Source organism: Phoca vitulina, unplaced genomic scaffold (genome assembly GCF_004348235.1).
Source record: "Phoca vitulina isolate PV1807 unplaced genomic scaffold, GSC_HSeal_1.0 scaffold1, whole genome shotgun sequence".
Lineage (NCBI taxonomy): Eukaryota > Metazoa > Chordata > Mammalia > Carnivora > Phocidae > Phoca > Phoca vitulina.
Genome location: NW_022589704.1, coordinates 71071766 through 71099279, shown reverse-complemented (window position 1 = coordinate 71099279; position 27514 = coordinate 71071766). Strand labels below are relative to the sequence as shown.

Here is a 27514-nt window from a genome sequence, read left to right as displayed (position 1 = left end):
GCTGATTTTTAAGATGCCATCAACTATTACATGCATTTCAGTTTTAGAGAAGTTAAAGTGAGAATAAATACGGGTCTTTGAATCTGTGCCCGATATAGTATGTGCTCATTGTAAAAAATTTGGAGAATACTAATAAGAATTTAAAAAGCCCCAGGATATTCTTTGTCTTTTGCTTATCCTTTTCAATGTCATTAGTCTTTGATAAATGCTTAATATTTTATTGTACTCCTATACCATGATTTTGTTTGGGTACATGCTTTTCTCATTCATTTAAAAAAAAAAAACAAGCCTCTGGAAAATAGGTATCTGTCTAGAAATCTCTGATTATTTTAGTAGAATGTTTCTAGGCAAGAAATTAATAATGAAAAGAAAACAAACTTTTCAGAAGCCTGTGGTACCTCTTGCCAAATTCTTTTCCAGAAGGATTGTATTGATTGTCACCTGTGTAAGCAGTATGTGATTGTGCCTGCTTACATGACTCTTCCTAGTATTGGGTATTTGTAGATTTTGATAATCTTTGCTGATTTTATAAGTTAAAACATGTATATGTTTTTAATTAGCATTTCTTTGAGATTGTTAGACCTCTTAAATATTCAGTACCCGTTTATATTTTCTCCTCATTGTCTTTTTATGACCTTGTACAATTGACCCTTGAACAACATGGGGGTTAGAGGCACCTACCCTCCTCCTCCTTCCCCATCCACACTCAAAAATTCGAGTATAACTTTTGACTCTCCAGAACTTAATAGCCTATTGTTGACCCAGAAGCTTTCCCAATAATGTAAATAGTTGATTGATGCATTTTGTATATTTATTATATACTGTATTCTTAAAAAAGAGTAAGCTAGAGAAAAATGTTAAGAAAATAATAAAGAGAAAATACATTTACAATATTATACTGTATTTACTGAAAAAGATAAGCGTCTTGGTCCTGTGTAGTTTAAACCCATGTTGTTCAAGGATCAGCTGTACATTTTTTCTGTTGGGAGTGTGAGAGGCTCTTCAGGCTGGATCTTCCCTTTTTCTAGTATGGCCCCTGGTGTGTAGTAGTAGGATTTCCTTATAAAGTCACTCACAGGGGAATTTTTATTGAAGTTACTAAAACCTGCCTGTGTTGTTAAAATACCAGGTTTGTGTTGAGGCTGGAGATATTGCTGGTCTGATTGGCTTCTGTTTAAGAAATTTATAGAGAAACCAAAATAAAGGCATAAAACTGACTCAAAATGAGTCATCAGGTTTTCCATAGTACTTGATAACTTTCTCTCTCTCTGCACAGTCCGAAAGTCTCAGTACCTCCTGATACCTGGATGTGCTAGAAGCCTGGTTCCCAGTGAGTTGCTACCAGCAGGCTGGGATAGTTCCAGATAGTTAAGCATCTCTTTAATAAATTGCTGTATTCTTTTTTTTCTTTTTTTTTTTGAGAGAGTGTGTGCACAAGCAGGGGCAACAGGCAGAGGGAGAAAAAGGCTCCCCGCTGAGCAAGGAGCCCTACGTGGGACTCGATTCCAGGACCCTGGGATTATGACCCGAGCCAAAGGCAGACGCCTAACCAACTGAGTCACCCAGGTGCCTCAAACTGCTGTATTGTTAAGTGTAAAAATTTTTATCCATGGTTTATAATCTTAGATTTTTAGATGTAGGGATTCTTTTTCAAACTAAGGTAAAGTAATGAAATTAAAGGTTTTAGAACCAGAAGAGTCTTAGAAATTGAGTTCATTGTCTTTTTTTTTTTTTTTTAAAGATTTTATTTATCTGAGAGAGAGAGAGACAGAGCATGAGCTGGGGGGAGAGGAACAGAGGGAGAGGGAGAAGCAGGCTCCCCACTGAGCAAGGAGTCTGACAAGGGTCTCCCAATCCCAGGACCCTGTGATCGTGACCTGAGCCAAAACCAAGAGCTGGACGCTTAACCAGCTGAGCCACCCGGGCACCCCAGTGTCTTCTTTTTTGAGGAATATTTGGAAAAGAGGCATTGAGCAACTGCCCAACATTATATAGCTAAAGCAAACATAGGATCGAAGTGTAGTTTCTGACTCCAGACTAGTTCAGTTTCTACTGTGTCTCTGGCTAGCTCCATTATTTTTATTTCTAGCACTGAATAAATAGAAAGGAAGAGCTATCCGTGAGATAGAAGACAGTAGATTTCCTTTATAATTTCTCTCTCCAGGAATTTTGATTTCTACCCTGCCCCAACCCCAAAGGATTATTTGAGTTTCTTATATGGTCTTGATATCAAGACTCAGTAACTGTGAATAGTATCTCTTCTTTTTCTGTATCATTTTTTTTTTCCCCTAAAGATTTTATTATTTGAGAGAGAGTGAGGGAAAGAGAGAGAAACACGATCTGGGTGAGAGGCAGAGGGAGAAGCAGACTACCTGCTGAGCAGGGAGCCTGATGCGAGGCTCAACCCTGGGACTCCAGGATCATGACCTGAGCCGAAGGCAGATGCCCAACTGACTCAGCCACCCAGGCGCCCCCTTTTTCTGTATCTTAAGGACCATTTCTGCTTGGTGTCTTTGAGACTGTTACAAATCCATCCTATTTGGTTTTTGTAAAGCCATTTAAACACCATAAATGTAAATAGTTAAATATACAATTATTAAAAAAAAAAAAAAAAAAGCTAGGGTGCCTGGGTGGCTCAGTAGGTTGGGCATCTGCCTTTGGCTCAGGTCATGATCCTGGAGTCCCAGGATTGAGTCCTGCATTGGGCTCCCTGCTCGGCAGGGAGTCTGCTTCTCCCTCTGCCCCTCACCCAACTTGTGCTTTCGCTCTCAAATAAATAAAATTAAGGAAAAAAAAAAACTATAATAGTATTAAAAATAAAGACACATCCCTATTTCTTCTCTGCTTTGCTTTTTGCTCTCTAAAGGCAATTAATGTTTCTTATTTGATTTTCCAGATATTTTCTATGTATATATGTGCATATGTACACACATACATAGATCCTTAAGAAAACCCACACGGACTTTACAGTGTTTTATTTGTAAATTTGTTGATTGCAGTTTTAGACATTTTTCATATTGGCACACACTGATAGGTTTTTTTTTTAAAGTTTCTCAATATTACATTGGACAGATAGCCTATAACTTATTTCATTTTTCCCCTATTGATAGTTGGTTAACAAGTTTGTTCATTTATAATCTTCCTAGATTTTTGTCAAATTGCCCTTCAAAAAGGTGGCATTAAATTTACAATTCCATTTTCAGTATATGAGAATGTCTATTTACACACTTACCAACATGGGTTATAATCAAATTATTTCATCTTTGCAGTGTGATAGGCAAAAATTGTATCTCATTGTTTTAATTATGCAGTTCTTCAGAATGAATTCAAACACATGTTTATTGGCCATTTGAAATCCTACTGCCTGGATCTGTAGCCTGGCTCCATAGTTTACCAGCTGTGTGAAAATGAGCAAATTACTTAAACTTTCTGTGCCTCACGGGTCACTTATGAGGATTAAATGAGTTAATATTTATAGAGTACTTAAATCCATGCTTGACACATAGTATATATTATATAAGTATTTGTCATAGAGATTTAAATTTTTTTCTCTGTCCTGTCTGTATGCTTACCTATTTTTTTTTTTTTTGTTGAGTTTAGTATCTGTTTTAATATTTTGATAAGTGGTTAACCATTGATTACCAGCTAGAGTTCTAAGCAAGTCACACATGTCATGTTTAATTTTGAATTATAAAACCTAAAAAGAGTCATGTATGTTTCATCCTTTATTTTTGGTAGGATTAAGTGAAGGATTTTGTTTTAATTCTGTAAGTTCAGTGTTGAAAACTGAGAGGTTGCACATCATTCTTTCAGGGAAGTCAGCTCTCTTTCTTTCCCTGCTTTGTATGAGAGTTTTGATGCTGCTAATCTGATTAAACCTCTTAAAGCTACATCCTTCGCTCTAAGATTACGAAGATTAGAGATTCTGGAGTTCTTCCCTCCCCCATCCATTAAATGGTTTCCATGGTTATTGGACTCCCCAAACAGTACTTCAAATCCCTTCTGATTTCGTGGAAGCAGCATCTCAAAGATGAATGAGCGCTCTGCTGGCTTGGCTTCAGGAAACTTGGGAGTTCCAGTTTAATGTAGCTGCTAGCTCTTTTTGAACAAGTGTTTCATTTTTCTGAACTTCTGTTTTCTTGCCTATAAAATGAAGGTAATAATCTGTCATACAGTAATGATACAGGTCAAATGAAATGAAGTTTTTTTTATTTTAAGTTCAGGCATGATAATATTGATGATGTGAGGAATTTGTTTCACTCTTACCACAGGGTAACCTTGGTTTGGGGAAATGCCCATCAAGTGAGGAAATAAAATATACTCCTATAAATATTTAAATTTATATCAGGAATTTTTGATACCCAAATGTTGTGAGGGAGGGGTGAGATCTTTTTTTTTCCTCAGATGTAATAGAGAAGCTGGGAAGTGAATCCTCTGGGAGAAAATAGGGCAGCACTGATGAAAGTTGCTCTTTGAGTATTTACTGTGTATCGGACAGTGTGCTAAATGCCTATAAACAGTTACCCCACATAATCAGTAGCTTATTAGTAGAGGTTAGAGAGCTAGTTTAAGATTGTGCAGTTAGTGGCAGAGCCAAGATTTGAACCCAGTTTGTCTCCAAAGCCCGCGTCCTCTGTAGTGTAGCAGCCGAGTTGTGTAAGCTTCCGCCATCTGCAACATAGTATCTCTCTCCCAGGGTTGTTTGTTGTCCTGATGATCCAGTGAGTTACAGGGCTTAGAACAGTGCCTGGACCACTGTAAGCATTTTATGTTTGCTCTTACTATGATTGATAGTATTTTCTGTGTCATTCTGACTCTTTTTTTTTTTTCCCCACCACCCCTTGACCCCTTTAGGCTTTAGGGAATGGCAGCGTCTTGGATAGTTTTGTTTCCTTGCCTATGTGGCAGACACAACCCTGGCCATTTCATCTGGTGCCGATGGAGGAGAGCCGTGGTGATGGGTCTGGCCTTAGCAGAGTGCTGTGGGGGCATGCTGTGGGGCAGTTGTTGTCAACAGTCTGGGATGGCATGTGCTGGCTAGGACAGGGAAGGGGGAAAGGGTTTAAGTCCTAAACACAAGGATCCGCCACCAGAAGCCTCTGTATCTGCAGACAAGATGTGTGTGCACTCAGGGGTGTGGTGCCCGTATGATTCGGTGTTCACCTTGTCCTTATAAAAATGGGCTTTGGCGTAGTTGTCTAGCGCATTGGTTCCTAAATCTGGCTGCTTCCCAAAAGCATTTGCGAGTCAAATTCCCACCCGACCCCGAGGTGGGGCTCAAGCATATGTATTTGTAATGTAATGGTTAGCCAGGTTTAAGAGCCACTAGGAGGCTGCTGTTTGTTCCTAAGTCTGTGCAGGGCCAGCCCCAGCCAGCCATGGCAGAAGTACATGTATGTGATTTGAAAACTCTTGGGAGAAGGAGCTCCCCCATTATCTAGTCAACCCTGTTCTTGGCAGCCGTCTAAAGGTGCATTTGAAATACAGCTCTACAAGGAGATGAGTGACAAGGGTTCCATTTCAGAAATAACCAGGGATAGGATTTCATCAAAGCAATTTGTATTTTACTTGGTTCTTGTGTTTATGTCGATTCCTCATCAATATTTGCGTATTCTCATGCTTCCAAGTTAGGTACACAAGCAGTAATAACTATTGAATATAATTTTGGTGCTTAATTTACATGCAACTTTATAGAAATCGTTTGAGGAGTGTATTTCCCCAGAGCGATGCTCAGAGAATGAATGGAGTAACTCGCATTCCATTTTATATTTGAGAAATCATGATTAGAGTGGAATGTTAATATGGTTAGCTGTGGTGAGACAATATTGACATTGTTGCTAAGATATTGTACCAGACATGTCATTGAGGCTGCTGTTTTGAAAACTGAGCGATGCTGCCTCCCCCCCCCCCCCCATTTGTGGTGCTGCTAGAGCAGGAATATAGCAAATAAAATAACAGATGCAGAAAATGTAGTCGTCTTGTTCTCTCTCTCCACTCCCTGCCCCCCAGTACAGGCCTGGAAAGGATCTTGCTAAACAGCCACATGTACACAATTGACTGTACTGCTTTTTTTCTAGAATGTGTGCTGAATTGGTTATATAGCATTTTTAACGTGTTTTTTGTGGGGAAGAAACTTTCAGTGCTGCTTAGAAACTTGGAGATATTTTCCCTCCAAATGTTTATAGATCCCATTTTCCTTGTAAGGAGTTGAAATAAGATAAATGGTAGCAGCTCCCTCTTATCCTTCCTTTCTCTTGTAATGAGGCCTGTTGGCAACAGAATTGCTGATGGGACTGCCAGAGTTTGGATTTGAGTTGTTAGTGAGGGAGTGGTGTGCTGGTTATGGTATTGTTCTAAAAGTCTTTTACTCCCCACTTATTTTTCCACCCCCAAAATGTCATCGTGTCCAATATGACAGAATGTTCCCAGTGATTATCATTCAGGGAAACGTGACTTGCTAAATTATCTGTGGATGACAGTCAGAATTTCTTAAGCACCGAACAGCATTCCACGCTTGGTACACACCTTGGTAAGGGGATCCACAGTGTACAAAGGCAGGCTGGTGTGAAGCCATGATGAAGAGTTCTGACGGTGGGTCAGACTGTCTGGGTTCAAATCCAGATCTACCACTTGCAGGTTGTGGGGGCCTAGGCAGCTTACTTAGTAGCCTCCCTAAGCATTAGTTTTCTCATCTATAGCCCAGGGACAGTGACAGCAAATGGTGAATAAATAAGCTAATGTATGTAAAATGCTTAGCAAGTTGTCTGGTACAGGAAGTAAGACTTTTACTACTAACTTAATCCTCATTTTTTAGACAGATACATTTGATGAACATACATATATAGTTAGAATAGAGAACTCAATATAAATCCTGATGTGTTACTTGGGTACTTGCTATAACGTGAAATTCAAGAGTAAGTGAGCTCCAGCAGTCCTAGTGGGGCTCAGTGTGTAATTGGGGTAGAGAATGGCTTTACGAGTTGGATAATCATTGGGTAGTTGCAATACCCAGCGCCACCTCCTTGCAGGTCCAGGGCATCATTCACATAGATGTGAGATGTGCAGCATGGTGGTCCTAATGTCACACCCAAGATCTACAGAAAAAGGGGAATTTTCTATGTTGTAAGAAGTCATATTCAGGATGTTGTTTTTGAGAAAGGTTATTTACTTTTTTTTAAATGATTTTATTTGACAGAGGCACAGCGAGAGAGGGAACACAAGCAGGGGTAGTGGGAGAGGGAGAAGCAGGCTCACTGTGGAGCCCAATGCTGGGCTTGATCCCAGGACTCTGGGATCATGACCTGAGCTGAAGGCAGATGCATAACTGACTGAGCCACCCAGACACCCCACGGTTATTTACTTTTAAAGATTTTACTTGAGAGAGCATGAGCATGAGCAGGGGGAGGGACAGAGGAAGAAGCAGACTCCCTGCTGAGCAGGGAGCCCAATTCGGAACTCGATCCCAGGACCCCAGGATCATGACCTGAGCTGAAGGCAGACACTTAACCGACTGAGCCACCCAGGTGCCCCAAGAAAGTTTAATGTTAAGAGAAGAATTGATTGGTTAGAGATTGCAAGTTGTAAGCAGAGAAGTCAGAGTGTAGACAGAGCTGGGGCGGGTGTGGTTCCTTTGTATGTAGTACATAGTACTACATACTACTTTGTATAGTAGTCATTGTAGTACTACAGACAAAGTACATAGAATAAGGAACTGGATCTTGAGCCACACAGTGACTGGTAGGAGGAAGCCAGTCCAGACCTTCACTGTGAGAACAATCAGTAAGGGAGACCATTCAGTGTTTGTAAGACCTGGGGAAAAGATGATGGACAGTTTGAGCTACATGGACAAGGGCAAGTCTGAGCCAGGTGGATGAGTAGGCACAGTTGGAGGTGCCCAGATAAAGGAAAGGTGAGCCCTCCTTCCTGGGGGGCTCCCTTGTTATGAGAACGATAACTTGGCAGGTGTCCAGCAGGGGGCTTGCTGGGAAACCTCCTGAAGTAGAAAGAGATGGGTACAAATTTATGTTTCAGATAAATGTTTAATGGAAAATAAAGTGTATTTTCTTGTAAAATATTCTCATTATAAAAATGTCAGAACATATGTCAAACCAAAAATGTAAAAGGGAAGAACCGTTGCTCCTTCCACCACCTTAAGAATAACCATCAACATTTTACTGAACCTTCTTCTAGCTTTTGGTTGTGCACATTTTCCTACTGTCTTAGCATATACAAGATTGTGTATACTGGCTTAAATGTTTCTTCCATATGTCTTTAAAAATGTTGATCATCTGGTAAACTCAAATTTTCCTTTCTCGTAATTTCAGTTTTTTGGCAATGAAGATGGTTGTTGTGGTGTTCTGTGCTCTTCTGCTGCTTTAGGGGATGGGGGGCGGGTGGTGTGGGAGAGCTTTTTCTATGCAGTTTCACAACCATGCAAAAAATGTTAGCCATTGTTTGCAAGTTCTGGCACAGGGCACTATTGTTTTAAGAGGTTGCCAGATAAGGTAAGAGATTGTTTCTGCGCTATGGAGTGAAGGATATGGTTCAAAACCCACATTTCCTGAATGAGAAGGGAGTGGAAACAGAAGAGGGACAGTTGAATGAAGTGTTTGAAGGCTGGGCTAGGGCTATAATTTATAGTCCCCCCCCCCCCCGTTTTTTTCCCCCCCTTAATGATAATGTCTTCACTGTTGAATAGTTAATTTTGGTTCTTAAGTAACTTTTTTTTTTTTTTTTTTCCTTCCAAGAAGGATAAATGGGCTGGCCATTTTCTGAGCCTTTGAATATCTGAGAATGTTTTTTGGTTGATATTGTAGAAAACTTGGTGTGGTTTTATAAGGTTTGGTTTTGCTGTTCCCTTCCTCAAGTTTTGTAGATGTTGCTTTTGACTTCTGGTTTTTAGTACTAGAGAGAAGTGTTGTGGGTCAAATTGTGTGTCCCCCCCCCCCCCCCCCCCAAAAGATGTTGAAGTTCTAACCCTCAATACCTGGTGAAGGTGACCTTAATAGGAAGTAGGGTCTTCGTAGATGTAACTGAGGTAAAACGAGGTCATACTGGATTAGCGGAGGCCCTAATTTATTAGGACTGTCCTTAGAAGAAAAGCACAGACATAGGGGATGATGCCATGTGATGACAGAGGCAGAGATTAGAGTGATGTGTCTACAAGCCAAAGATAACCGGCAACACCAGAAACCAAGAAAGGCATGGATTAGATTCTCTCCTGGAGCCTTCAGAGAGAGCCTGGCCCTGCCGGACACCTTAATTGTGGACTTAAAGTCTCCAGATATGGGACAGAATAAATTTCTGTTGTTTAAGCCACCATGTGGTACACTGTTACAGCAGCCTGAGGGCCTAAGATAAACAGTCTGAGGGCAGTTGGGTTCTTGTTCCTTTGCATGTCTCTGGTTTTGCAACCCATTCAACTTTTTTTTTTTACACTATATACTTACCTGGATGTTTATGGGTTAAGAAAAAATTATCAACTTAGTTTTGCCAGGATGAGTCAAGGTGTGTTCCCTTCAGGGACACAGCCTAGGGTATGGTGGGTCCTTTCTATCTGCATACTTTAATTCAAAAAAGATTTGTTTTTAGTTTTAAGATGATCATCTCATTTTTTCTCAGAAACACCTTTTGTTTTTCCTATCTGTAATCTTACATCATTAAAATGTTTACCCCACTCCTCTGCATCTGGGGAGACTTCAAGCTTGTTCTTTATCAAGGAATAGATTTTCTATAGTGTGAATTCTACTCTTTAAGCCTGGAATGTGGATCATAATCTGGCAACTGCTTTTTAAATTCCTTGCTTCCCTTATTTTTGAGTCTGGTGTATAGAGAAGAAAGAAACACAGTTCATGAAGGATCTAGAGGCCATGTTATCCTGGATTCTGAGGGTGTCCTGCACTTCACTGATTTTTTTTTTTTTTTTGCCTTTTTTCTTTTGAGTCTTCAAGAAAATACTCCCTTTCCTCTCTCTCTCATAAGCTAGATGCTTCCTCATTCTCCCATTTTCAGGGGATGTTTGTGGGGGAGGCTTTTCATCGAAGAGACAAGATCTAGTCAGCCTGTTTGACCTACATGGATCTATTGCTTCCTGCTGGTAGGCGTGGGGCAAAGACACGAGTGGATGCCAGGGTACCTGGATCGCTCCCTGACCCCATGGGCTAAGTGTACTTGGGCCCCCAGTTGTCGCAACAACAATGAAGTTGCCCTGTTGTTATCCTTAACATTACTGGGAATTCTTTCCTTTTCTGGCACTCCCTTATCTTTCCATATGCTTTTTGCATTTATGAGTTTGTCTTTTACTTTGTAGTTACAAGTATCTTATTGGGGTCTTGGGAGACGTTTTGCTAGCAGTTTTAAAGGAAACCGGAATTCATGCTTTTATCACCTTTAGCCTACCACCACCCCACTCCCTGCACTCCTGGCTGCTCCCCCTCTTCCTCGCATCCCTGTATTCCTTGGTCCTGTCCTGCCTCGTTCCTGGCCCTTTCAGCCTCTGCTTTCCCCCCATCCTCTCTACCCCCTCTAGCCTATCTTTCCCTCTTCCTGCCCTCTCCCTGGCAAACCTCTGGATTATCCTGTGTGCGCTACAACCACAGGCGTGCCCCCCCTCCCCCACCAGCAGCGGAGATGCCCTGGACCTGGAAGAGAGCCAGAGTGCAGGGTGGGCAGAGAAGAAATGGAGCGTGTGTCTACACAGAGCCCATCAATGATGGGAGCAAGTGTGCCCAGTGAGACTGAGAATCCACCTCCTTCCGAACAGCGTCCTATGCTGCGTTCCCTGTACTGCGTCCACTTCAGCCACTGGAAAATAAGCTCACCTCCTAGCAGTCAGCCCCACACACCCGCACTTCGAACGGTCTTTGTGGAATAGATCTTCATTTCATCCATTTGCCAAGTCAGGCCATGGTGGGTGGCCCATTTAGACTTAAGATCTTTGTACATGGCTCAGTCCTAGGGAATGCAAATTTAAAATATTTACAGGAAACATATGCACATAAAATGTAAACTATATAAAAGTGTATACCTTCCATCCATGCTCCTACTTGGTCCGTTCGCTTTTCCAGAGGCAACCACTGCTGCTGGTTCCTGTGTGTCCTTCTAGAGACCCTCTGCACGTTTATAACTGTACGTTTACGTATATTTATATACATAGGTGTACAGTGTATATACACGTATGTAGACAGATAAGCACAATAAACACACACACACTCAAGGAATGTACCTTGTGTTTTAATCATCTGTATGATTATTCCCTCCAGTTTCTTTCCCTTTTCATCTCTCCCACCTGTCTTGGAAGAGGAGCATAAACATTTGACTGCCTTCCTGCCTTGGTGGTTCTCAATCCTGGCTGCACCTGAGAAACCCTTGATGGAGAGCGTTGCCAGGGCCTGAGCCACGCCCCAGAGCAGCTCTGACAGCCTCCCTGGGACAGGCTCATGTTTCCCTGTGTGCAGGGATTGGGAACTGCGGCTTCAGTCGTGTGCGGGAGCGGCAGACCTGGCAAATCTGCAGAATCTGAGTGGGGGGTGTTCCATGGGACTCGGGGACCTGAGTACCGACTATCCCTGACAAGGAAATGGGGAGTAACAGATTCCGTGCAGATTGAAGATGAACCCTACCAGCTTGCTTTGGACCACAAGCGGCCCACCACTTCCTTCATCTGGGCCGGGCAGAGTGGTCAAGATTCTCAGTTCGATGAGGCGGGAACAGCTCCCAGTGCCTCCACCCAGGGCAGAGAGAGCAGGCCCGAAGGCTGCAAGAGTTAAATGAATTTACAGCGCAAAGGAAGACGAGAAGAAACTATTTAAGGTGCTTGATGACTAAACATCTATCTCGGATCCACTTCGCTTGTATGGTGACAGCATAAGGTGTGACTGACTGAAAGAAAATTAATGATCTGGGCCTGGGTGCCTCCCAAATGGAATGATCCGGAGTGCTGTGGAGCTAATTAACCAGCCGGCACGAAAAGTGAAAATAGATGAGGGAACAGGTTTCTTCTCATGGTGGCCTAGTACTGCGTATAGACCTACATATACTATTTTTGGCATTCCCTATTAAGTATTCAAAATGACGTCATGTTGAAAGGCTTAGCTCAGTAGCCTTTTTTCCGGGGAGCAGGATGGATCCTGGATTGGACTGCCTGGGTTCAGACTCAGCTCATGCTGTCGGCCAGCGTGCGCGGGCAAGATACCCGGTGCTTTCTGTGTGGTGGTCTCGTCAGAGGAGCATGAAAACAACACCCAGTTCACGAGGTCGTTGTGATAGGAGATAACGGGTATAAAGTGCTTTGAACCCTGTCCTAACACACAGTACTCCAAGGAAAGCATTTATTGTGTTGAAATACAGCCCCCCTAGGGCTTGGGGGGGGGGGTTGGGAATATTTCTGAGGGCTTGTATTTTTTTTTTTTTTTAAAGATTTTATTTTATTTGAGAGAGAGCGTGAGCGCATGAGCAGGGGAGGGGGAGAGGGAGAAGGAGAAGCAGACTCCCCGCTGAGCAGGGAGCAGGATGCAGGGACTCGATCCTGGGACCATGGGATCATGACCTGAGCCGAAGGCAGATGCTTAACGACTGAGCCACCCAGGCGCCCCGAGGTCTTGTATTTTTAAAGTTTAAGAACTCTTTCCTGGTGACCTGCCTTAAAGGAGAATTTTGACAAAAATAGAGGAAATGCCAGTCTCTTTCCCCATCACCTGTGTTAGGGTAAAGTACATTTGGTTCTATAACCACTGAGTATTGAGAATAAAACTGTGAGGATAGTATTTACTGATTTCCTTTTAGAATCCGCTTGGTGGATTTTTGAAGACAAAAGGATAAACTTGTCCTGTTGACCAGGTTTTTCTATACTGGGGGTTGGGGGGTGGGAGTTAGCTGCTTTGTTGCTTCTTGGCAGTATTGAATCTTAGTCATGATTCTGAATAATGTTCTGGAAAATTGCTTTCTTGGATACATTTATCTTAACTCTCTTTTTGAAAATGTATGTTAACAATCAGTAGCTCTGGCTGGTTACTTGGGGGAGATCCTGTAAGACATAAAACAGCGTAAAGTGCTTTCAGTTGCAGAGAGAGCCTTCCAGAGGCTCCCAAAATGATACTTGGATCGTGTGGGAGGAAATCTTTTCCAATTTTCTAGGTTTCTGTAAATATATATGAGCTATGTGGTTATAAAACCTTATGATGGAAAATATGTTTAAGAAACATTAATGTGCTCCCAGGCAGGGACGGCACAAAAGATGCCCTAACACATTTAATGCCCCAGTTAAAATATATTGCACAAGTCCCATTTTCTGGAACTGGATAAACAGAACATCTTTCTATTCTGAGCTTCTGTCCCCCTCCCCTCTCCACCTAGTCACTTCAATGGCACAATAAATGGAAATCTTATTTCCTGTATCTGCAGACCTATTTACCTGAATGTCTAAGCTCTCCCTTGCGTTTCTCAGGTCTGTTCTTTCTGAAATGCGATTTTGCTTTCATCTCCCTGGCTTCTTTGCCCTCGTTTTTTTTTTTTTTTTCCCCTAAGCCTTCTCTAATCCTGCACTCCATTTACTTTAATCTGTAATGGTGGACATTGCCATTCTGCATAGACACCTTTAAACATTCATCATCTCCCAGATTTGCATTTTCTTCCATTATGAACTTAAATCCCTTTTCACAGTCTGTAACAGTGAAAAAGTTTTAAAAGGACTATTATCAAAAGCCATTTCTGCCAATTTAAAATGCCTTATTGGATGGCTTTAACCCTTTGATAATTCCATCATCTTTGTAAACTATGACTTGGATTTATAGTTCTTTTGTGTTGTATGTATGTGCATATGTATGTAGTTATATTTATTACAGGTGGGAAGAACCTTATGCCCCTATGCCCTTTACGGTCTTTTATTTTTGGAACTCAAAGAAGTGGTGATTTTAAAATTAGAAAAGTGAATGTGGGTGTGTATGATGGAGGCTGTATGTGACCTGCAAAGCCTAACCCTTAAAAGCAAAAACGTGCTGACCCTTTATAGATTTCTTAATTTAAAAACATGTCTGTTTGGGGGGACCTCCATTTTTTTTTCCCCCCAAAATAAAGTCCTTAGATGTGTGGAGCAGTGAGCTGGCCAGTTGCAGGAATTGGGAGAGGAGGTTGTTCTGGGTGCGTGGACCCTGCTCCCCATAGTTCACCTCCACGTCCCAGCTTCCCGTCTGTGAAGCAGTCCGATTGGACTAGACGTTCTCTGAGATTAAAAACATGTTGCGGGAGATGTGTCTGTGGTACATCAGTGTTTCATGCGAGACACCTGCTAGTCGAACAGGAGGCGGCCTAGCAGATCACGGGGTGGTTGATAAATGGTTTTCCCACTCCGGAGAGGATGCCTCGTCCTACCTGGGCTGGCATTTCTGCTGCGGCAACAGGAAGGTTGATCCAAGTGAGTCTCCTCCTTTAACGGAGGTGGGAATAAAATAGGTCACAGTTCAAAGAACACCAGAGCTGGAGGAAATGTGCCCACAGTGCCGGTTATTTCAGTGAAATGGTTTTAATTTCTCTTGAAACCTCCTTAAGCGTCTGCTGAGGAATGTTAAATCGGCCAGAGAATTTCTGGTGTCGTGTTGCCCGGAACCAATGTTGGGTAATTCTCATGGATGCCCCTAAGAGATTTCCATGTGCCACTGGCATCGTCTGCGTCCTAGTGATGCTCTTGGATTTACATTGACCTGAACCCCTTTGCTCACGTGGAGTTAAAGCACCAGGCTCCAGAATGCTGCCTCCAGCTTCCAAGCTGCCGGATCACCCCACTTGTTTCATGCTGCCTGTTCATAGGTAAAACTTCTATCCCTGCTTTGTGCCTTTCTAATAAAAGGGAGCTGGAAGTTCGGGGTCTTTAACTGTGTCTGAGAAACCAACAGGACAACATGTTTGGGATTGATGTTATGGTGAGATGTCAGAGTAAACTTGAAATAGAAACCTTTCCTTCCTGGGCCCATCTCTGTCTTGTTTTATTGCAGACCACATAAAATCACAGTGTCAGAGTGCAGCTTTTCCAAAGGCTGAAGGTCCTCATGGTTACAGCCTGCTTTGGAAACTCATCCTCACTGTACTTGCAGTTAATGAAAATATTTACTTTGCTTGATATAAACAAAGTTTATGGGCAGAATTTGTAATTAGGTAGCTCTTTAATTTTCTTTTACCCTTCACTCCCCAGTTTTTTGCTTGTATCACATTGGAGAATACTAAGTATTTAAGAAAACAAACCCTTTTCCAGTAATGAGCTTTACTGTTTATTTCTGGCATTGTCATAATAGGTACATTTCTCCCTAAATTTGTGTGTCCCCATCCAAATTAAGGGGCTTGAAGTCTGGTTTGGGGTTTGCTTTTTTTTATTTTTATTTTTTTAAGATTTATTAGAGAGCACGAGCAGGGGGAGCAGGAGAGGGAGAAACAGGCTCCCCGTCGAGCAGGGAGCCCAATTCGGAACTCGATCCCAGGACTCTGGGATCATGACCGGAGCTGAAGGCAGACGCTTAACTGACTGAGCCACCCAGGTGTCCCCGGCTTTTTATTTTTTGTACAGGTTAGGAATACTTGTGTGTGAGTAGGGAAGACCGTACCTTGTCACAGCACCTGCTCCTATCAGGCCAATCTAGCCGTTGAACTAGCAGGTCTGTGATTTAGATGGTATGAGGGCAGCCACAGGGCAAACCACATGGGCAACCCATTCAAGGTCTCCCACACATCCTATCTGTGTACCTCTTGGGGCTGTGGCCTCCATGCTTTCCAAGTTCTCCATCTCCTAATGTTCCTTGCCAAATATCCAGGAAATCAGGTGACCAGGCACCATGCTTGTAGGCGTAGCACCTGCTTGTATTCCCCCTGATGAGACAGTGTGCTGGTGGGGACTGGTCATGTGCGCCAGAGACTGGACCAGAGAAAACCGCTCTCCTTCCCTCTACTTTCTCAAATCTCCTCAGTGTGGGGGTTACTCAGCCCCAGTGGGCATTGGCATTACGATATATACCCCCAGCTCTGCCTTAAGGTCCCTTCCATGGACAGAGAGCTGGGAAACCTCATGTCCTGGCTCAAGCCCTCAAGGAGGTGGTTTCAGAAGGATTTCTGGCTTATCTCCAGTGGTGTAAGAGTAGCTCCCAGGTCCTGGGAATTGGTGGTGGTTTCTTACAGTGCAGATCAGGAAGCAGGGCGAGCAAGGGTTATAGGAGGACCAGAGTGGGTGACTGTTGCTGTTCACGTAGATTTAGGATATAAGAATTTCCACTAATTCCGGCTTCCTTCCCCCATGGACAGAACGTTTGTGTGAATCTTCTTGTTTTTGAAAATTCTAGTGAGGGTTTCCTGGTAATTCTGTTTTTTTTTTTCTTCAAATACCAGTCACTTGGATGCTTTAGTGATAAATCTTTAATTTCCCAAGTCTGTTAAAACCCCTTCAAGCACAGCTGGCCCAGGGGAGACTCAAATGACCTTTCTGATGTTGCCAACTCATCCACTGTGGGACCATGGCTTTTCCATTCACAGCTCTTCTGGTTTTGAGTTGCCTTTTGAAAGTCAGGCATGAGCCTATATGCCTGTTTTAACCCCCCACCTTCACCCCGGTCTGTGCAGGAGGTGACTATTTCACCATGCCTCCTAACATGAAGAATAAGCACAGCGATGCAATTTGAACTTGATAGTTTGGGTAATGTCTCTTTTGAGTCTTGCACACAAAGATTGACAAAAATTGAGCTTCTGATTCAAATCCAGGCCTTGATTTTTCAGAGTCAAGAAGGCCTGGTAAGGACCAGTTGGGTAGTATTTATCAGAGAGACTAGTTTGCTTATAGAAAACTTTCTATATCTTTTCCAGTTCTGCTGTATATAAAGTTAGAGCTTGTAGATGTTTTAATCATCAGGGTAATTTACCTTCCCTCCTCACCCATCCTTAGTTGCTTCTTAGTACACCCGGGAGGGGAGGAAGTGATGGGTGCGGGAGGAGCAATAGAGGAGAGCTTATATGAATGCTTGAGGACCAGCTGTATCTTTTCCAGAGAGGCTGACCCTAACCAATGTACTCTCTTCCTTTTGTCCTCTCTATACTGTAATTGTGTCCTCTGTATTTTGTCATTGGATCTGCTTACCCTAGAATATCTAATTTTCTAATAGTAAGCTTGTTTGTCCTTAAGTTCATTTAGGGGCTGAAAACCAGGGAGAACCAGCTTCATCAGTGAGTCCTGTTTCCAGTCCCACGACTAAGGGTTGGGCTGGTCGAGTTGTAGGAGGGTGGTCCCTGTGCTGTGGGGAGTGTGGCATGGATCTGACGAGAGAAGAGATACATGGTGCTGGGGAGGAATGTTGAAGTCGGGAGACCCTCCCTTGGGTTCTCTTATTGGAGAGAAGTGGTGGGAAGGTAGGGAGTTCTGGAAAACATCTGGTTGTTTGAATCTATTCTGTAATACCTATGTAAGACCCTCTCCGTTACTTGAGCTGAAATCATGGCTTCTTGTGGATCATTCATACTTGGTCTTAATCTAATCTCAGCGGGTGCCCAAGTGGCTCGGTCAGTTAAGCGTCTAACTCTTGACTTCAGCTCAGGTCATAATCTCAGGGTCCTGGGATCAAGCCCGGCATCAGGCTCTGTGCTAGCAGGGAGTCTGCTTGAGATCCCACCCCCACTCTCTGCTCATGTTCTCTCTCAAAAAATAAATCTTTAAAAAAAAAAAAAAAAAAATCTAATTTCGGGGGCGCCTGGGTGGCTCAGTTAAGCATCTGCCTTCGGCCCAGGTCATGATCCCAGGGTCCTGGGATCGAGCCCCGCATTGGGCTCCTTGCTCAGCGGGGAATCTGCTTCTCTTTCTCCCTGCTCTTGCTCTCTCTCACTTTCTCTGTCTCTCAAATAAATCTTAAAAAAATTCTCAGATTGGTGGCTTCCTGGACGCATTGTTAGGAGTGAAACTGGACCAGTTGATAGGGTACAGAAAAGGGTATAAGGTGTGGAGTTCATTGATACTTGAGTGGTGAAACTTGAATTTTCTCTCACATGGTAAAAAGTCCTAGAAGTGGTAGAAGAAAAAAGAAAAAACTATTAAAAAACAACATACACATGAGATATATGGGAATTATATTCTAAGGATGTAGTTCTTAAGAATTAATCTACCTGTAATGGATGGTCTAAGTTAAGGTTTTCTCTCTTCACTCCAGGAGGTGACTTTGGTCCAGAGACTTCCCCCCAAGTCCTGCCGCCCGGCCATGGTGGCGACTTTTCTGTGAGCAGCCTTCCTATAACAGAGGACACCTACAGGGTGAGCTTGGCCAAAGGTGTCTCCATGTCTCTGCCTTCATCACCTCTGCTGCCTCGACAGTCTCACTCGGTGCAATCAAGATCAAATAAAAAATCCCCAGGTAACTGAACAGCAAAACAGCACCCAAACTAGCTTGGTTATATATGTAATGCATATTAAAATGAAGCAAAACTGGTGCTTATAAGGAATTTTCTGGGAGGTTGTTTTCTTTGTTATAGTAATTTCTGGAAGAAGAAAATCTTTAAAAAAGAGAGTTATGATTTGAATAGACTCATTTCTTTAGTTCAACCTACATACAAACTATTTTGATTGCTCAGGCTAGACTTTTACAAAAATTCAAGATCTTTTTATCAATATTAATGTTAATCATTGGTCTTGTGTTCTTGATCATGAATTAGGGAGTGTTATAATCTAAACTCATTGTGGTGCATTTAAAAGTTCTGGATTTTGGCAAGGGTAATCTGACAACAGTCCATTTATTACTGCGAAGTGTTATGTACTGATATACTTTCTTTGATTACATCACCCACCATTTGAACAATTATAAAATTTTTGAAAATTCAGACTTTTAAAGGGGTGGGAAGCAAGGGTTTTATGGATTACTTGTTTCAAGTATCTTTGCTTCCCTCATTACCAAGTTTTTGCACTTAACATTACCAGTCAAAACACAAACGTTACTTAACTTTGAGAGGTTATGAATCAGATGTGAGGAAAGCCTTTCCAAAATTCTTATACCTGCAATCATGAGAGTTCTTTGATCTTTTAGCTTTGCTGAGCGTTTGTTTACTGAAGGCAGGATAATTTGGGGCCCTTATTGATCATATGCCAGTGTAAGGATTCTTCTCATTTACACAGAAACGAGTTTGGAATTGGTCTAAGATGTGTCCTGGAGCTATAAAATTGGTATCTGTTTTTCTGGTTTCCTAAATATTTGTATTACTTGAGATGTGATAGGCATTATTTCTGAATCATTTAGTGGATATTTGCAGTTTGTGTGGTGACAAAATTAAGAAGGCAAACCTTGAGGCTTTGAATGTTAGAAATGGTGCTATGAATTGGTGAGTGTCCAAAACCCTTAATTGTTCTAGAGCTTTCTTATTTTGGACAGCATTGTTTACAATCCAGTCATTAGCTGGAACTTGGAAACCTTTTTGGTATGAAGCAATTTCCTGTGCCAAGGAATTTGACCTGTTTATCAGTATTTGGGGAAATTCCTGGAATGTCCTTCCTTCTCTTTGCCTTTCCCTACCACTATATCTCTTTGTCAGATTTCTTCCCTTCTTTCAAATTGTGGTTCCCACACTGCCTTTCTTGATGGTTACCCCATTGGGATTACTCTTCTTCCTACAAATTGTGCGCAGCATTTTACTTTTTCCTTTATCAGCCCTGTCATTTGTCCTTTTCCCCTTGAATCAGTGTGTTTATGCGCAGCCTGTGTCTGATGGGCATGGATAGGCACGATGGCTTCTTTGAGTATACATCATCTATATAAAACCAATATTAGAATTCTGAACTTATCTGGATTTTATTTATTTATTAGAGAGAGAGAGCACGAGCAGGAGGCAGGGGGAGAAGCAGGCTCGATCCCAGGACCCTGAGATCATGATCTGAGCTGAAGGCAGACTCTTAACCCCTGGGATCATGACCTGAGCCAAAGGCAGACTCTTACCTGACTGAGCCACCCAGGCGCCCCCTCTCTGGATTCTTAAGGGACCTCGGTTGAGAGTAATGTGAGTGCTAAGTGCAGAAGTACAACCTTTGGTAGAATTTGCCCTTCTGTAGTCTATGCTGCTGCAAATGAGTTGATGCTGCTTGGGCCTTAGGCCTGGTGAGAATACCTAAGAGACTAGGGAATATGTATTTCAGAGGGAATTTTATTATTAACAGAAGTTTGTTTTAGTGGGACTTGAATCTTTGTAATTTTTTTAATTTGATTTTTCCAGCTCTATTGAGATACACTTGACTATACCATGTAAGTTTAAGGTGTACAACATAGTGATTTTATCTATGCAGGTATATATTGCAAAATAATTACAGTAAGGTTAACACGTCCATCACTTCATAGCTACAATGTGTTTATTTTGTGGGGTGTTAGTGGGATGCTAGATAGCAATGAATGGCATGACAAACATGGGAAGTATGGCTCTCCAGAAGGGTCTCAGAGGCCACAGGCTCTTATGGGCCAGAAATCCCTGATGAGGCCTGGTCTCCTGTGTCCTGACCAAATTTGATATTTTTAGTTTTGAGACACTATCATATAGTTTGTTTTTCTCCATAGGAATAAAATTTATTAATGCTTTGCAAGGCCTTATGAACAGAAGGGAATAGTTGTGCGACATTCAGCCTTTTAATGGATTGAAGAGAATATTCTCCATATTAGATGCTTTGGGTCCAAATTAAATACACTAAGCAGATTCTTCTTTAACGGAGCCATGCTTGTGCATTGCCCAAATTTGTGCAGCAAATTAGTGTCTCACAGTGGTAATTTGGCTTCATTATCTTGGCAATTTTAATTCAAAAGGGAAGCTAAGGGCAAAGATGCTTGCTTAAAAATGGCAGTGACTCAGAGTACATCAGACAATAAACAATGTTTTTCCACAGTGTCTAACACTCACAGGTTTCTGTTTAAGCAGTATTGTTAGAAAAGTATCCAGAGACCTAGTGTTCTACCTGCCTGTAAAATTAGTTGGCATATGGTTGTGAACATGCATTGGATTTAAAAATAGCCGTCTATTTAAAAAGCTCACACTGTTGTTGCTAATGATACGGTAAATACGGTGTGCATGCTGCGCCCATAGGTAACTGAGCCCTTCCCCTGCGCTCCCCTCACACCAGCCGGGCTGGGCTTCAGATCTTGTCATCATTCAGAACCAGCTCTGAATTACCATGTTGACTTCTGTTCTCATTTGTATGATAAGACTCTTCTCTCTCTCTCTCTCTCTCTCTCTCTCTCTCTCTCTCTCTCTCTCTCGTTTAAGAAGGTGCATTAAAAAAAAAAAAAACTAAACCTGTTTTACTCGTTTGGATAGAAACTCTTCACTAATTGATGCTAATCAAGAAACTGTCAGGGACTGAAACCGTTCTAGCAAAGGTCAAATACTATAAACCCCTGTAATAGGCACTCCACGTACCTTGTTTTAATGAAAGTTTGTATTTTAATACAATAGGTGATTAGCTGGTGGGTCATGGGAACTCTGGGCCAGAGACAGTTTCATTAACCTTGCAATAATGTGACCTGCATTTTTCATGGTTGAGTTTCTTACATTCCACTCATATTGCTAGCTAATATTATTTATTCTCCTACTACCTTGTTCCACATAGTTATATTTTTTTCACTTGTTAGTCTAAAGATGCAGTTTTTGAGTATTGTTTCAATTTTTTTTTTTTTTTTTTTTTGAATGGAAACTACATTTGCTGGTAAAGAAAACAAGGGCCAGTATCCATTATAGTCCTGTGGTGGTTGCAAGCTTTTTTGGATTAAGAATTCATTAATATTTGTAATGTATCCTTTTGTCTTCCAGAGAAGAGCAAAGCCCATTTCCTATGGTTTATTTATTAGTAATATCATTAGTTACTTTATACTTGGATTATATTTCCCAGATCACTTTGGGCCCATTATGAAACACTCCAAAGGTAGGGCATGAATGGGAAGCACACTTTTAAAATACTGTGATGGGGTACAGCAGTAGAGGTTGGAAAGTGGGGGATACTGCTTTTTTCAGCCTCGCTTGTGTGGAGAGAATGGATGGTACCGGCTAGGTGCACGTCTGCTGCTCGTTACAGTTCCAGTTCTAGTTCCTGCTGTAGCCCTTTTGGAAACCCCTCTGGCTGGCTGTTTCTTCAAGGCAGAAACCTCCAAGTTGACAGGCTGTGAAGTGAAGTCATTCTGCCCTTTGATTCTTGGACCATAAGTTAATTGTCTGTCCAGGTCCTCCCTCTCTCACCCTGCAAGAGTGTTTCCTGTAGAAAATTAGCATTTTTATTTACTTATTTATTTTTTTAAAAAGATTTTTTTTGATCTACTCCATCGAGACCTGAGACCACACATGCATTGCCTTTTTTCACTTAATATTATATCATGAACAATTTCCAGTTTGCTTGAAGGACTTCAGATTTAATGTCTTTTGTTTCAGTATTCCATGATTGATTTTTAACTAGTTTCCAATTGTTGGGTATTTGTTATTTTTCAGGTTTTTAAAAATTGTAGCATGAGCTAGGATATTTTGCTTTGTTTTTGCTGTTCACTGCCTATGAATTCAAAATTTTTAATTGTGGTAAAATACAAGTAACAGAATTTACCATCTTAACTGTTTTTAAATGTACAGTCCAGTCATGTAAAGTACATTCACATTATTGTGCAAGCAGTCTCCAGAGCTCCTGATGTGAATGCTTTTGTCCAGTAATTTTTGCGCACATCTGATATTGTAAGAGTGGCAAGTTCCCAGAAATGGAATTATTGAACTAAATGGACTGCATTTTTAAAGATCTTGATGCATACTGCCCAGTCACTTTCCAGAAAAGCTGTATTGATTTCACATTCCCTCCCGAGTTCTTTGAGAGGCTTCTTTTTGAAGTTAACCATCTTCTGGGAACAGTCTCAGATGGATAGTGCTGGTGCGGTGCTTTGTCCGAATTAGTAAGAAGGGGCTGAGAGAAGTCCTCCTGTCACCTTCCTCTTTTTGAACTTCCCTTCTGTCTGCACTTCTCAGACAATTCCCATTTTCTTTCCTTCCATGATACTGTGTCAGGGGAATGATCACAGCTGAGTCAGATCAAGTTCACGGTCAGAAAAACACTCAGCTGGCTTCCAGTTTTAGCTACAACCACACTCTGTTATGTGGGGAAGATCATAGACATTTTCTATTTTTTTTTTTTTAAAGATTTTATTTTTAAGTAATCTCTACACCCACCGTGGGGCTCGAACTCACAACCCCGAGATCACACTCCACCAGCTGAGCCAGCCAGGCGCCCCAGGATCATAGACATTTTTGAGTTGGCGAGGCCTCCAGACCAGGTCAGGCCATCTGTGCCAGGCCCCTTTGCAGATAGGGAAGGGGATGGAACTTGCCCCGGTGTGGAAGTTACTGGTAGAGCTTTGGCCTAAGCCCAGGTCCCCTGCTCTGTCCCCAGCATGTTCTCCGATGCCAGTCTGCGTTGTTCTGTCTGTACGTTGTTGACACATGAGCTGTAAATGACGGCGCTTTGTGTCCTGGTTGTGTGCACACAGGGAGGCCATGGGCCTCAAGTGCCCACATGCATCTGTGAGGCTTTTTTGGGGGGGCGGGTAGGAGAGGGGAGAACAACCCAGGAAATGCACAGTCCCAGCCCAAGCCTGCCTGTAGCGCTGGCTAGTTTTAGGCCCTGCTTTCGCCCAACTGGTCAGGGCCACAATTAGGGCTCTGACTTTCAGCAAGGACAGTTCCTCCTGCTGCGGTGAATAGGAAAACATTCTTTGTTTTCTCCTGGAGACATGTTATACGATAGCCTCCTCCTCGGAGTAGGCGGCTGCCTGTGCCTTACTGCCACGCCCAGCCGTGACCCGGACACACACTCTCTGTTACCCTGTGTTTACGCATCGAGCCTGTGTGAATGCCTTTGCTCTACTGTGAACCTGAGGACCTTTCTGAGTGCCCTTTATTTCCGCACCTGCGATCCTGGTTCACCCATATACACTTTGTCCGTGCCTCTGACTCACCCCAGAGCTTTTGGTTTTTTGTTTTTAAAGATTTTATTTATTTATTTGACAGAGAGAGACACAGCAAGAGAGGGAACACAAGCAGGGGGAGTGGGAGAGGGAGAAGCAGGCTTCCTGCCAAGCGGGGAGCCCGATGCGGGGCTCGATCCCAGGACCCTGAGATCATGACCTGAGCCGAAAGCAGACACTTAACGACTGAGCCACCCAGGCGCCCCTCTCCCCAGAGTTTTAAAGAAGACTGATGCCTGAGTTCTACCTTTAGAGATTCTGATTTAATGCATATGAGGTATGGCCTGGGCATTGGGATTAAAAAAAAAAAAGCTTCCCAGGTGATTCTAATATGTAGCAAAGTTTGAGAACACCACTGGTAAGGAATTATAGGAGACAATCACATATTCTTTTTTAATGAGGGTAAATAGACTGATACTATCTTTAGTTTTTAAATTTTAGAAATAATATTTGAGGAGGAGAAGACATTACAAAAATGAACTAAATAAAGGTACAATAAATCTTGGTTTCCTCGTACCCCCAGAAAGACCAGCTCTTTTGACACTCGATTGAATGTCTTTCCCGTACTTTTGTAGTACACAAGTGATGCATTTGCCCATTTGCCTGAGCACTGGACATGTAAGAGGTTCCCAGTTTTCCACCAAATAAAGAACAGTGGAAGAACATTCTTGTATATTAATATTTAAAGGCATCTCTAATATTTTCGTTGGATAGACTATGCAAGTGGGATTACTGGGTGGAAACTAATGTTGAGAGTGGATTGTGATATACTTACTGGTCATTTGTACTTTTTTCTTTGGGGAATTTTTTGTGGTATTTGTTTAATGTTCTGCTTGGGCAATATGTATTTCTTACCAAATCATCACAGCTTTCCTGTTGTTTGTTTTAAGACATACATAAGTCATGTATGTCACTAAAACATTTCCCCAGATCATCATTTTCCATTTAATTAGGTTTATAATAGTGTTTTATGACCCACAAAAGTTTTTTGTTCTCTCAGTTCAAATTTACATACTTTTCCATTGTGATTTATCCCATTGCATTTTTTAAAAACAGCTTTATTGTGATGTATCACATACCATATAATTCACCCATTTAAAGTTTACAGTTCAGCGTTTTTAGTATTTCCACAGGGTTGTGCAACCATTTCCACAATCTAATTTTAGAACCTTTTTATCTCCCTTAAAAAAAAACAAAAACCCATTCACATTAGCAACTCCTCCACATTCCTCCCTACTTCCCTCCCCCTCTCCCTAATCCACCATCCCGCAGCCCTAAGCAAATAGTAATCTATTTTCTATCTCTGAATCGCCTATTCCAGGCTTTTCATATAAATGGAATCCTGTAACATGTGGGCTCTTGTGACTGACTTCTTTCGTATAACAGTGTTTTCTAGGTTCATCCACATTGTATGTAGTATGTATCAGAACTTCATTCCATTTCATTACCTAATATTTTATTGTATGTATATACCACATTTAAAAATCCATTCTTCAGTATATGGACATTTGGATTTCTAGTTTTTGGTTATTATGAATAATACTGTTGTGAACATTTGTGTGTGCATTTTTGGGTGTATGTATCTTTTCATTTCTTGAGTGTATACCTAGGAATAAAATTGCTGGATCATACAATAATTGTATGTTTAACATTTTGAAGCACTGCCAAAGTATTTTCCAAAGTGACTGCAACATTTTGGATTCCCACCAGCAGAGTGCGAGATTTCTAGTTTCTCCACATTCTTGTCAACGCTTGTTGTTGTCAGTCTTTTTTTTTTTTTTTTTCTTTTTGTTACAGTCCTCCTACTGCATGTGAACTGGCATCTCCTTGTAGTTTTATTATTAAGTTGTAAGAATTCTTTTTATATTCTAATTACAAGTTATGCAGTATAAAAATTTACTTCCATTCTGTGGGTTGGTCTTTTTCACTTTCTTGATACTGTTGTTTCAAGCACAAGTTTTTAACATTGATGTAGTCCATTTTATTTTATCACTGTTCTTTTGATGCTCTAAGAAACTATTGTCTACTCCAAAGTCACAAAGACTTAGACCTATGTTAATTTTTCATACATGCTGTGAGGTAGGGGCCAACTTCATTCTTGTACGTGTGGCTATCCGTTTGTCCTGGTGCCATTTACTGAAAAGACAGTTTTCCCCCCATTGAATGGCCTTTGACCAAGTCACTGCTATGCTCTAAACCAGCCCTATGTTTCACTTCTCCCTTCGCCTTATTCTCCTCCCGGTGCCTAAGGTCAGAACTTCCTCTGTCAAACTTGACCTCATGGGTGGCTTACATCTTTTGCTTCAGCCAGCCTTCCTTTGTGTCTCTCCTTTTCCCTGTGGGAGAAATAAATTCTTGCTCCAAACACCTGGAGCACTGTGCTTCCTCCTTTCTTCCTCCCTCTGCACCGATATTCATTGCATGTCTCTGCCCTGACCTTCCTTGAGCTCCTTGTCTTTGGTTCTTGTCTTTGTTTCCAACTGGAAGCCTTGGAGATAGGATCTAATCACTTCTTTCAGTTACCCTGGTACATACCTATGCCCCTGTTAAAATGGATAGTTTAGTAATTGCCAGTCATCAGCCCCATGTGACTGGTTGAAAATACTAATGGACACGTAAGCAATTTCAGTGTAATGGTACCTTACATTTATAAAGCTAGAAACATAGCTTCCCCCCTATCTAGAGAGAACTGATTCTTTAATTAAGGTCTTACCTCTTTGTCAGGGCTTTGCTATCATTAGGCAGTGAGCAAAGGGGAGTATATTTTAAGCTGGGTTTGTCAGGGGCCTTCTCAACCCTACTTTTTTTTTTTTTTTTAAGATTTTATTTGAGAGAGAAAGAGCAAGAGAGAGAGAGCACAAGCAGGGAAGGGGGCAGAGGGAGAGAGAGAAGCAGACCCCACCGCCGCTGAGCAGGGAGCCCGACATGGGCTCAATTCCAGGACCCCAAGATCATGACACTTAACCGACTGAGCCAAAGGTGCCCCTCAACCCTACTTTTCTATGCTTCTGTCACTCTCCTGTTTTCTCAGGCTCTTGGCATTTTTGCTGCATGTTTCGCACCGCCTGCGGTTAATGATGACTGGAGGCTTTATCCGGTCACACTTTACAGCAGCGTCAGCTGCACCCCGTGGTGGTGTCAGATGGCGGCGAGAACAAACCCAGTGCCATGCTCAGAAATGAGTCTTTTTACCTCAAGAAAACAGATGGGGGCAGGGAGAGCAGTGGTTGGAATCTCTTCTTTTTGATCATTTCCGATTCTCAGAGAAGTCACAGAAGCTCATGGAAGCTATTGTACCTGTAGCTGACATTGATGAGAGTTACTGTAAAGTAGAAATAGACAAGAAGGAAAGATTGATGCTCCAGCTTGAATCCTCAAGCTTGTGGTGAAACAGGTCTGTGTGTGTGTGTCAGCAGGAATGGCTGGCTGCATTCCAGGTGGAGGGCAAGAGTGTGCAGAGCCTGGCGTTGGGAAGCTGACGCGAACACAGAATGCTGATCTCTAGAGGAGAGCTCAGTAAGAACCGGAGTGCCTTACAAAGG

At 42.0% G+C, this 27514-nt stretch overlaps 1 protein-coding gene across 6 annotated transcripts in view; it reads left to right on the top strand.

Moving 5' to 3' along the window:
- Window positions 1–27514, top strand: part of TANC1 (tetratricopeptide repeat, ankyrin repeat and coiled-coil containing 1) — a 229918-nt gene that overhangs the window by 86571 nt on the left and 115833 nt on the right. For 5 of the 6 annotated variants that reach the window (XM_032410013.1, XM_032409996.1, XM_032410005.1 and 2 more), the window contains one exon: window positions 18168–18368. In XM_032410013.1, coding sequence (XP_032265904.1) covers window positions 18168–18368 — 201 coding nt within the window. Of the gene's footprint in view, window positions 1–12220; window positions 12278–18167; window positions 18369–27514 lie in introns of those variants that run through there. The other variant, XM_032410032.1, reaches the window with a different exon arrangement.